The 12,370-nt window shown below is 39.0% G+C and overlaps 2 protein-coding genes across 3 annotated transcripts; one reads left to right on the forward strand and one right to left on the reverse strand.

The window, feature by feature from the left end:
• The first annotated feature begins 284 nt into the window (after window positions 1–284).
• LOC119805468 (probable ATP-dependent RNA helicase ddx52) lies at window positions 285–11,944 on the forward strand. 2 transcript variants are annotated; one of them, XM_038317433.1, is made up of 4 exons: window positions 285–404; window positions 9,122–9,496; window positions 9,998–10,135; window positions 11,810–11,944. In XM_038317433.1, the coding sequence occupies exons 2-3, from the start codon at window positions 9,136–9,138 to the stop codon at window positions 10,126–10,128; spliced, it is 492 nt and encodes a 163-aa protein (XP_038173361.1). In that variant the 5' UTR covers window positions 285–404; window positions 9,122–9,135; the 3' UTR covers window positions 10,129–10,135; window positions 11,810–11,944. The 2 variants fall into 2 exon arrangements, with proteins under 2 accessions (XP_038173361.1, XP_038173362.1); XM_038317434.1 differs by lacking the exon at window positions 285–404 and adding an exon at window positions 7,464–7,503.
• Window positions 2,121–5,678, reverse strand: Serpina7 (serpin family A member 7). Its single transcript, XM_038315801.1, is given in 5 exon segments — window positions 2,121–2,324; window positions 3,010–3,250; window positions 3,821–4,089; window positions 5,044–5,090; window positions 5,093–5,678. Coding segments are annotated over 5 exon segments (1,341 nt in total). The 5' UTR covers window positions 5,673–5,678.
• Window positions 11,945–12,370: the final 426 nt, after the last annotated feature.

Consider the following 12,370-nt stretch of genomic DNA (forward strand, 5'->3'; position numbering starts at 1 on the left):
CTCAGATCCCTGGGAACTTAACAACTCTGCTCCACTAGGGGCAGGATTCCTTAAGGAAAATTACACAGTTCCGCTCCACCATGATGCTCCTCCTCAGATCAGGAGGAGCTTAACCACTCTGCTCCACCAGAGGCAGTTTCCACAGGGAAAGTTACAGTTCGGCTCTACTCTGCTCCTCCTCAGTTTACCCAGGAGCTTAACAACGCCTCTCTGCTAGGGGCAGATTTCCCCAGGCAAAGTGTTACAGTCTGCCTCCACTCTTCTCTGCTCCCTTCTCTGCTGTGCTTCGTTCCAGCGAAAGAAGTCTTCACCCAAATCTCATTCCAAAGATTTATTGGGAGGGAAGAATCCAGGAAAGAGGCTACCTCTGCCAGAGTGGGAAAAGGCAGCTCCCAACTGAACAGGTACAGGGCTTATATAGGGCTTCTTAGGGGTCACAGTTTTTCCAGGGTTAAGATTTTTCGGGGTGACAATTGGATTTCAATCCCTGACTGAATTTCATGCTCAGGAATTGGTTGGTTTCATTCTCAGTGATTGGTTCATTCTTCTCCTCGGGGATTGTTTGGTTTCATGCTCAGTGGCTGGTTGGTTTTCCTGCTCAGGGATTGGTTGATTTGTGCTGGGTTGGTCAGGGACGGAATGTGTGTTTGTTTGGCTCTGGTTTCATGATCAAAGTGTGTTACTTTTACTGGCCCTTTTAAAACTTTGGCTCTGGTTTCAGGGTCAGAGTATGTTTCTTTCACTGACTCTTTTTAACCTTTGGCTCTGGTATCAGAGCCAGTGAATTGGCTCTGGACTTAGGGTCAGGATGTGTTTCCTTGGTTCTGGTCTCAGGACCAGGATATGTTTCTTTGTCTGTGGTCTCAGGACCAGGATATGTTTCTTTGTCTGTGGTCTCAGGACCAGGATATGTTTCTTTGGCTCTGGTCTTGGAGTTGGGGTGTGTTTCTTTGGCTCTGGTTGCAGGATTAGGGTATGTTTCTTTGGCTGGCCTTTTTACCCTATCTTATTTATCTATGTAGAAAAGGTCTTATGTGTTTTGAACCTCTCACAATTTTATAATAGAGAAGTCAATGTATTTCTTATCAGCTATCTCAAATGTGAAGTACAAGGAATGAGGTAGAGATTAGGCTTAAATGATAGCAGTTATCAACAACTGGAGTCAGACTCTTCATTACTGGGTTTGAAAGTGTATAGCCTCTTCCAACTTCCAGTTTGCTCTCTCAGCTTCCCACTTGATGAAATGTGATCAGTAGCTTTCCCACTCTGCTTACCTGCTGCTCTATCTTCCTTGCCATTGTGAGATCTTTTGTGGAACCATAAGCCAAAATAAATTCTTTTAAAAGTTGTTTTTTGGCCATGGCATTTTATCATATCAAGAGAAAGGTAACTAATACCACACACACAAACACACACACACACACAACTACTGAATCTCCATTTAGCATTGCTAATATAGACATTTTTAAGGCTAACTGCTTGGTATTAGATAACATATCAAGAGGCTTACCCTTGGAGGAAACTAATAGTCCTTTTCCCAATAGCCATTGGCTATAGTCCTTCGTCTAGGAGTGGGGCCTTGTGAAAGTTCCCCCATCCATGTTGGCATACCTGATCATTGCTGTCATTAAGCAGATATGTTAGGCCACCATACTGTTGAGGTTTCATGGGTGTAGCATCGCTATCATATCTATAAGACACTATGTAGCTGCAGACCTTGCTAGAGAGGTCATAGATCCGAGGAACCTACTGCTACTGCTTCCCTCAAACCACTATAACTTCTAACTCTATTATAATGCATGTCCTTATACACAAAAGTAAGTGTAGCTCTGTCTCCTCATCACAGAACCTACTGTTAGCAAATATAGAGACGATCACAGAAATCCACATGTGATCAATATGCAGAGAATAAGTGAATGTGGGGTACCCAACCTAAACAGATACATTTGTAACACAACCCCTATACCTGAGTCAGGGAACATTGTGGAAAAGGAGGTGGAATGATACCTTTTATCCCTTGCACAAAAGACATAAAGTCCAAGCCCATAGCAAGTATATCAAGCTATGTTAAATGTTTGTTTTCCATTATATAAATACACACTCAATAGCCTTTCCTTCAGTTACTCTTTAGCTGGGTTAATGCCTTTCCCTAAAAAGAGAGTGCTTCTGGTCCTTTTCTCAAAAACCACCAATAAGAATGTTCTGTCAAATTGGATAATGGGATGAAGAGAAGCTACTTCTGGCTGTTCCAGAGACACAGCTTCTGGAACAGCTACTTCTTTGGTTCTTTGTTGTCCAGTGTGCAGCACAGCCTTGTGAAAAGTCTGTGGGAGAGAAACACACACTGAAGGTCCCCTGAAAAGTGGCATCAGCCTTTGGGTGTGTTAGAAGTACAAAAAGAAATACTATATATTTGTAGATGGTACTTAAATATGAATATTACTTCGAGAAGTTTCCTTAATGATTTTCTGTGATTTTAGGACTATTTGTTTGGGTAGCATCTCATTCTCCATCACCTTTCATATCTAGAAGGTACCTTTTTGGTGTCTTCCAAACATCCTCTAGCACTGCATCTCATGAGTTGCTTCTGATTAAGGCTTTCCATTGTCTTAGAGTCACCTTAGTACATGAGGGTTAGGGATAGAAATTACATTTATTTATGTATTTGGGTATCTGGCCTGCATGTATTTTTTTTGCATCACATGCATGCCTTGTTCCTGCAGAGACAAAAAGAGCGTGTCAAATTTCATGGGACTGAAATTTTAGACAGTTTTGAGCTTCCATATTATGTTGCAGTGGAAATTTAACCTGCGACTTCTGGGAGGGCAAACAGTGTGCAGAGTCCCAGAAGTAACTTCTAAACTGATTTATTTTGAGTAACAAGAATACTCTCATATGATACTGGCCTAACAGATTCACGCTGTCACCATAGACGTGAGATTTCTCACTGATTAAACAAGGTAGATGAATTAATTGTCTCTTAAAAAAAACAACAATCCATCAGCTTACACAGGAAAGCTTTAGACCTTTGTCTTTCGTAATTTCAGGAAAGTCGGCACTTTCAGCAAAGGCATCCCTCATGCCCATCTTCTGAAATGTACTTCCAAGGTTATATGTAACAGAAATGGAAAACTTTGGAACAAACATCTGTGTGGAATAAGGAAAGGGAGACATGACAGTCACCACACTAATCACAAAACACACTAGGATGCATCTCTTTTTCTTTCTCTCGATCAACTCTACTACTCCCCTGAACATTGAGAACCATTAAAATGGCACCAGAACCACAGAATATATTGTCGTAGAAATTGTCTCTGACTCGGACAATGCTGGGGTGTGATCCATGGTCTCCTGGGCCTTTATTACAGAAAGATGTGTCTCTGTGGTACTGAGCAAGGACAGGGGCTAATGGAATGAAGACCAGAGTTTAGTGCACAGGCACTTTCATGATTTTCCGTCTTGCAGTTCTAACTAAGAATGACTGCTAACTCCATTTAATATCAAATCTTATCCATCCCAAAGCTTTATGTGGTCCCTGAAAAGGTAGCATCATAGCATGCTCACGTTGGGGAGCATTATGGGAATTTATCATTTGACAAATTTCTCCTTTGGCATTTTCTCAATATGCTTCGATAAAACGCCGTGGAAAGTATCCAGAAAAGTCTCATGCACACTGTACTGGACTGACTTACTCTAAATATCGTCATACCATTGACAAGGGCATCTGGGTCATTTTCCTGCCTCTAGGTTTCTTCTGAACTCAGCTTCATCTCCACTGTTAGGCCCACCCATATGTCATCACACCCTCTAAATTGTTTACCCTTTCTGCAGTAAGTGGCTCCACTTCTTCAATGTCTTAGATGACATGGCTGCCTCCACCCACTCTACGTGTCCTTCCTTTGGAAGGACAGAAAGTTCCAGGGCATTCTCACTGTAGTCCATTTGAAGTACTGTGCAATTCAGCTTTACATCCAGAAAGTGATAGCACTGTTCTTGGTGGTGCATCATTGGCACTTGTACTGTGGTGGTCTTGTCTACTGAGAAGCTGGTACTCTCTTCTGTTTTAGATACATGGAAAGGATTTTCCCACTGGGCTTAAAACAAAGAGGAGAGATGTCTCTTTGAACCTGTTAGTCATTCATTTAATAATTAAGACTGTCTACTGTCACCCAGTTTTCCAAGTGACTAAAAGTGCCTCAGTAAGCATCAGAGAAACAAAGTCAGCTGACATAATAATCCAGCTACGACATGGCAAAACCAGAGTTCCTTTCCAATGCTGCTGAACTTTGTAGTCTATTTGTAGAAACGCTTTACTTTCTACACCCATCAGAAACAGTATCTCCTTTCATGAAAAGGTATAGGGGTGTCCAGAAAAATGGGTGAAATGAGATAACAAAATGTTGTGCCACTTTAAGCATATATAGGTGTGTGGCTTATGCAAAAAAAAAAAACCACTCATCTAAACATGAAAGACAGGTTCTCTAAAATCAAGAGGAATTATGTGGGTACAGCCCTTTCAGAAAGGATGGCACATGATCATGATACTTACTCTAAGCTCTAACTTCAGGGTTAGATAGCCTTGCTGGAAAGGGTAGAAGTGAAACTTACCCATGGTATTTGGATATGTATAGCATAATTGCACATAGTAAGTACTTAACATATAGTAAAAGGGATTTATGCAGTGTATCCAAATCTACACAGGAAGTTGGCACTACATTATGCTTAAATACAAGTTGACTTGCCGAATATGGGCTCCTCCCACCTCGTTAAATGTTTTAGAAACTATAATTATTTAGCCTAATCAGAACAGTCATAACATTGTCAACCACATTTTTAAAAGTGTTATCTGCCTGAAAATTTTCTGGGCTCATATGCAGAGCTGTGTGTCATCCTGGAATGATCCAACATAATGCATAAATAACATATGTAGTGAAGAATCACTCTGGTATGAGGAATACCTACTGATGCCAGTGACAAGAGGCCATAATGCCCCCCCCCCACTTCTCTATCTTAATACTAGACTGAAAATTAATGTCTTAATGCCTTATTTTTGAAATGAATGTAGTTCACCAGAATCATGGTAATGTTCAGTCTTGAATTAGGTCTATAATTTTCCCTTTGTTTTGCTTCTCCACATAACTGTTGATCTCCTGCTGGGCTGCAGAAACATTGGAGAAGTCGGTAGGAAAGACTTCAGTTTCATAAAGGGTCTTGACATCATCCAAAACCCTTGCCAGTGGTTTCAGCTGCTGCCTATTGAAAACTGCATTTCCCATCTGCAATTCCAGTTCATTCTTTGGGAAATTCAATGAACAGATCAAATGTTGGAAGCCCTGATGTAATTCTGTTATTGGAGTATCTGTGAGGTTAAACCCCAAGACCTCCAAAATCTGAGTTTGAGTGTTAGAGCCAGATCCAAAAGAAAGCATGGCTAAAGCAGCAGATATGCTCCCAGGGGAAAAGAAGATGTTCCAATCCGGGTTCTCCACAGGGAACCCACAATATAGACTGAATGCAAAGTCAGCATTGATAGATGACATCTTATAGAGAGTGGCATTTTGTTGGGGCAAATGGCAAGTTGTAATTTTGCCTTCAGAAATGTTATATTGTGCACAACGGATTGTAGCCTGAAGCCCAAATACCAAGAGAAACAAATAGAGGAACACCGACATTCTGGAATGGAGAGGATCTACAAAACACGAAGTAAGATAACAATTAGGGGAGCTTAGATGAAATGCTTTCTGATCCAGACAAACATAAAAGTCACCCACCTTGATTTATAAAACTAAAGGAAGTATTTGGAGATGTCTTCAGTAAGGAACAAGAGGTGGTAGTCTCTCTTTTCTCTAAACACCAGTGACTCTTGGTTGATAAAACACCTCTATCACATTGGCCTCTGTAGGGCATTTTCTTGATGAATGACTCATTCAGGAGGACCAAGATCAGGGTGGGCAATAGCACTCCTAAGCTAGTGTTCCTGCTTTGCATAAGAAAACATGCATAAGAAAGCAGTCTGAGCAAGACCTGGGGAGGGTGCTGTAAGGAGCCCTACTTCAGGCTTCAGTTCCTGCCTCCAGGTTCCCAGCTTGAGTTTCTTCCATGACTTCCCTCGGTAATGGACCATAAGCTGTTAGATGTAGAAAATTGTTTTCGCCCAAAGTTGCTTTTGGTCATGGTGTTTCATGATATAAATAGAAACTCTAATCAAGACAAATGTAAATTTTCTAAGACCAAAAACATATCCCAGATAGCTTCTTTGGGTGTTTTTTGTTAGGATTGCTTGCAAATATCTAAGCTTCAAAAAGCAGAAACTAAATGGAAACACTACTTTATTCTTTGAAGGATGATGTAGGTTCAGGATCCTCTTTTCTATCTGTTTTCAGTGATAGTAGCCCCTTCATACCTCCAGCTACAAGGGTCCTATGCCTTCTGATACTTTATTTCTGTTCCAGGTGTAAGAAGTCATAAGTCATAAGTCATGTCATAAGACATGACTAACACTTCTCTTCCTGAAGGTCCCATTTACTGTGGCATTGAATCTGTATGCCTAGGGAGGTACAAAATCTATGTGAGACAGAGTTTCCCTCCTGCTTTCAATCCCATTTTCCCTTACATGTCTCTCTTCCTGACCCCATGTCCTGCAAAAAAAATCCAAAGTACCCAAGTCATTGCAGCGCTACTCTGCCGTGGTGTGCAGTCAATTGTCTACTGAAAATCCCTTCTTCCAGGGAACAAGTTTCAGAGACTCCCCCAGAAGCTTCATAGGAAAAAAAGCAGTACTTTTGCTAACAAATATTGTATATGGGAAAATGGATTCCTCCAAAACCAAATTAGAGATTTTACTCTGGGGGCTGAAGAAAATAACAATCAGTGGCCTCACACAAATACAAGATTGAGACAAAAGCATTAGAGGTTTAATACACCCCAAATCCTAAATCTGACATTTTTCAAAATCCAAAAGAAATCCAATATAATATTTACAAGCAGAAATTTCACAATTGTGCTAATATGAAAGGTAAATGTCAAATTTTAGGAATTCAAAAATATGCAGAAGATTATGAACAGAAAATAAATATATTTAGACCTGAGTTCCACTGTTAAGATATTTCACTATATAAACACAAATTTATCAAAATCTAACAGAACTATAAACAAAATACATTTTGAGCATCTAAGATAAGGGATACTTAACCTGTTGATTTATATACATATAGTATACTACAATACAAAATGTGCTTTTATGCTTGCTACCTTAAATGATTCTCAAAGAAGACTTATGTAGCAACAAGGGGATCAGTTCATTAATTTGGTAAATTGTAAAACTACTGTTTGAGAATGACAAACAATACACCAAAAGTCACATGGGAGAGCTCAGGGTAAAACCAACTTTCCGTCTCAGAGTGATCTGATTGTTATCCAGTTTTGTTGTTGATTTAGAAGTTATCTACATTGCCTTCCAAATTGAAACCGAAGGAGTGAAGGCCACTGTACTCCCATGTTAAGGTGAGGACCAGAGGCAAAATTTAAAAGCATTGCAATTTGTTTAGAGTTATGAAAGAGATTTATTGGTATTATTTTTCTTAAATCTGATATTTCTAAAGCTGTTTGTAAATGTAGAATTTTTTTCTAAAAATAATCTGATGCACAAGTCATTTTTATTTTTTAAAAACTTTGATGTAACATCTGTCTGTATAATTTTAAGAAATATTTTAAATCAAGGTCATGGCTTAGGAGGGGCTAATTGGCAAGTCAGAGTCTTATTTTGTTTCCTGAGAAACTATCTGTTGTCATAATTCTACTCAGAAGCATGTCACCAAGATCAGTGACCAAGGGACAAGTGTTAAGAAAAGAGAATAGCTTTAATGAAGATGATAGATACCTGAAAGGAGGAGAAATTTAGTCTCAACTCCTCTTTTCCCAAGATCTTAGGGAAGTACTAGATTTTTATAGGGGCAACATGCAGTATTTTCCAGACACCTGGAGTTGGGCAGTCTGGAGTTTTATAGTGATCAAATGTTGATAGAGTCTGAATGATAGTTTCCTGTCTACTAGAAGTCAAGCATTTCTGCAATGCAGAGTAAAGGCCACATTCTCCCAATGAGACAGAAGAGGCATAATCTGAGGTGGATAGTATAGTTGTTTTTCAAAGTTCTTCCTATGCACCCTTTGGAGGTTTTGTGTAAGCTGAGAAGTACTCATTAAATCCTTCTAGTTTTGTTTGTTTATTTCATTAAATTTTTATTTTTAGTGGTGATGATGGATTGGTTTCTTTTTCTTTTTTCTTTCTTTTGTTTTTATAACTCTGGTTAGCCTACAGTGTGCTATGTAGGCCAGGCTAGCCTCAAACTCAATAAAAATCCATCTACCTCTGCCTCCCAAGTGCTGGAATTTAAAGACTTGCATGCTATACAACAACAAGCTTTGCTATAAAAAAACTTTTCTTCAACCTATTCTAAATTTCAACTTTATATGCTTTTAAAATAAATACACTTACTAAAACTAAAATATCCAAACAATATTCATCTCCTTTTGCTCTGAGAGGTTTATAAAACTGCTAAGACCTGGTTTCTATACTATTTTAATGCTTCTGTCCCTATTAACATGAGTCCTCCATAGGTTGAAGTCAGGAGGGTAAACATCATAGTGTATCATCCCGCAACATACCAATATATTATAATATATATATTATATATATATTATATATATATATATATATAATATATATATATATTATATATATATTATAACACTTTACTTTTTCTGGCAGTGGTGGAATTTGTCAGATAGATAGAATCTAAAGGTAGCCCAGAAACCTAAAGACTCAAGAGACACGTAGCTAAGATAGACCACTTGCAAAGAACCTAGGTTATTCATTGGACACAAACTATGTCAATCATCAACTCTCAGCAAATGAGCTTACAGTATATTAAAAAAATAGACTGGTATTTTATGACTCCCCTAGGTCTGCCCATGCCAACTGCCAATGTGAATCCTTCCTGCTCATCTGAGGTCTGAGAGTAAAGTAGCAGTTGTCCTTACCAACCCCCAGAAGGTTTTTTTTTTTTTTGCCCAATTGTGTTCCTCCCCAGAAAATAGCTATACCAACCATATTTCTTGACAGGTGTGTGCTATACCATGCTTTATAACCAAGAACGAAGCCCATCTCCAACAGATCAGGCTGAAGTTGGTAGACAATTGGGCCCATTTCTGTTTGTCGATGAAGATGGTTTCGTGCCTGAAGAATATGTGAACTTAATTCCAGAAAACTTGATCCCTATGGCTTTGGAAGCAGAAATGGAAGGACAACTAGTAGTGGAGGATGGGGATGAGATCATTTGGTTTCATGTACAGCACATGGATTTTGATGAGGAGGAGGAGGAGGAGAATCAGGCCGAGGTCATGGAAGAAGACAATGGCTGGGTTCACAATGTGGAAGAGAATAATGAAGATGATGATGAAGCTAATCATGAGCATACTGAAATCATCACAGGCACTGGTGAGTTATCTGTATTGGAATTTTGGCACTTTAATCTGTTGTACCAATCGCATCCTGCTCAAGGGCCCATGCAGGCTTTGTGGTAGTTAGACAGCCGTGTGAACCTGGGAAAACACTGAAACTGGAGAAACAATATGCTTTCTTAGTTTGTAAATGCAAATGAATATTTTTCTTTGTGGGGGAGGGCTGCAAATAATACCAGACCCAAGTGGTTCTTGTCCCAAGAGTCAGAAATAATCAGCCACACAGGATGTGAGCTGTACTGCAAAGAGGGAACTATTCCTGAAAACTATCAACTATTTACAATCAAGCCCTCGACTACAGTCTGAGGATTACGCAAATGTAGTCTCACCGCTAAGGAAGGTACCCCGAAGTATTTATTGGTATTTTGTTTGTTTCTACTTAACTTTTATACTGAGAATACAATGCATATTACTGCTGATCATAAACCAGAATTTTTTGGAAGTTCTAGTCTCAATGTCTGTTCTTTGCTTATTGAAGGAAGTGACCATATGTATGAACGCTCCCATGATGAGACCAAAGAAGCTGCAGTTGCAGGGAAAGTTGCGGCTGAAAATGAAAGCCAGGAGGAGGAAGATGACAATACAAACTCAACTGAAAACAAAGACTAGAATCCAGGTATCTATATGTAGTGAATAGCATTCAATTATTCCTGTCTATGTTTGTATGTGCATATTGTGTGTGTGCTTGTGCTATATTTAAAGTTTTCTTTGGTAAACCAAATAATGAAAACTGTTTAAAAAATAGTTAAATTCAGTTTAAGGTTGGTAATAAACACTAGATAGCACAAACAACAACATGTTCTTAAACTTTCCTAATTATCTTTTTAAAAAATAATTTGTGTGTGTGGCTGAGTGTTTATATGTGTATGTATGTGTGTGAGTGTGGTGTATGGCTAAGTGTGGTATATTCATATATGGGATGTACATACGTATGCAGTCAGGAATTAGAAGAGGGCACTGGGTTTGTTCTTCTCATCATTTGTCACCTTTGTCCTTGGAGGCAGCATCTATGACCGCAGAGTTCAAGGTTTTCTGGCTAGGTTGACAAAGCAGAAAGCCCTAGTGATCTAGTCTCTCCCTTTTTCAGTGCAGGAGTTAGAGGTGTGCACAAGGCCATGCCTAACTTGTTATATGGGTACTAGGATAAGAACCCAGAACTTCACGCACATAGAGAAAGCATTCTTTTCTTTTCAAATGTTTTATTAGGATGTATCTGTTCTTTTGTTTTGTTTTTATTGAGCTATGTATTTTTCTCTGCTCCCCTACCTTCCTCCTCCTTCCCCTTCTATTCTCTTCCATGATCCCCATGCTCCAAATTTACTGTGGAGATCTTGTCTTTTTCCACTTTCTATGTAGATTACATCCATGTATGTCTCTCTTAGGGTCCTCTTTATTGTCTAGCTTCTCTGGGATACTGCCAAGCCATCTGCCTATCCCAAATGGTCTTCACTTCTATTCATTCAGCTATAGCTATAAGGATCAACAGAAGATTTGCTACATTGGGTAGTTGAGCCCATGACATTTTGAGAACCCAAAACAAATGGCTAAAGTTGTATTTATATATAGTATTTGAGATTTCATCATGTACTAACAGAAATAATCTATTTTAACAGGAAAAAATGTTTAATAACTAGAATCACTGTGATTGGTATCTTAGTATTCATTTAGTCAAAATTATTACTATTTAATTTAACAGTCATTAAAAATTAGTCATTGGAAGATTATTTTCCCAGTAAATTTATTGTTAGTTTATTTCTAATTGTATCATTCCATTTTTCCTTTTTACCATAATAGATCCTGTGGGTTAAGAGAGTATTATTTGTGAATAGAGAATACAGTGTTTCCTATAGTGTCATAACATGGACTACACTCTCCTAGAACTTGTTGTATACACCAGGCTTGTCTCAAACTCAGAACCTTCTTGTATTCACATCTTGAGGATTACATATGTGACCCATTATGCCCAGCTAGCAGGGTTTGCTTTTTGGTTCCAAGAGAAGACTATACTAAAATTCCAGAATGGTTTCTCCAAAACAAACAACAAAACAGATGTTTTTCAATGCTCAAAAAGTGAGAAAAATGAAGTTGCTACGGTAGGAGGGGGATTGATTTCATATTCTGTATGGACACTTTCATCCCCAAAGATCCAGGCTATGATGGAGAGATACTGTGTAAAGATCATGTTAAAACAGCGCACGCGACTTAGGTTGACTGCTTTTTTTGTTTTGCAAAGTAGCTGGTACATGTTATGGCTCTCCTACTACTAACTATCCCTTATTACCTCCTACAGCTTGAAGGCATAGAGAGGAAATACAGAAAGACAGAAACACGTGAAGATTTTATCAACACAGATTGTGGTTCAAAGTTCATCACCCTTTTAAGTTAACCTTATCGTCATCTGATTGTCTTACTGTATTGGTTTCCTATAACCCACAGTGTTCAATACAAAATAAAAGATTTAACAAGCATAAGCAAAAGATTCTTTGCATAACACTGAGTCAATTAATTAACATTGTTTTTGTCTTGGTATAGCAGATATTAAAGGGGATCACTTGTGACTATGTTTTAAATTCTTTCACTAGTAGACCCCAGCTACTACAACATTAGTGTTAAACGATTTATTTCAAGAGAGAGGCAGAGGTCTAGTTTCTATTCATGGAAACTAATGAATGTACTGACTTGCCTGGAAGCCAGATAGTTTCATTGCGCAGTGGTGGCGGTGGCAACAGCAACAGCAGCAGCAGAAGGAGAAAAGGAGGGGGAGGAGGGGGAGGAGGAGGAGGGGGGGGAGGAGGAGGAGGGGGGGGGGGGGGGGGGGGGGGAGGGAGAGGGAGAGGGAGAAGGAGAAGGA

Source organism: Arvicola amphibius, chromosome X, assembly GCF_903992535.2.
Source record: "Arvicola amphibius chromosome X, mArvAmp1.2, whole genome shotgun sequence".
NCBI classification, from domain to species: Eukaryota; Metazoa; Chordata; class Mammalia; order Rodentia; family Cricetidae; genus Arvicola; species Arvicola amphibius.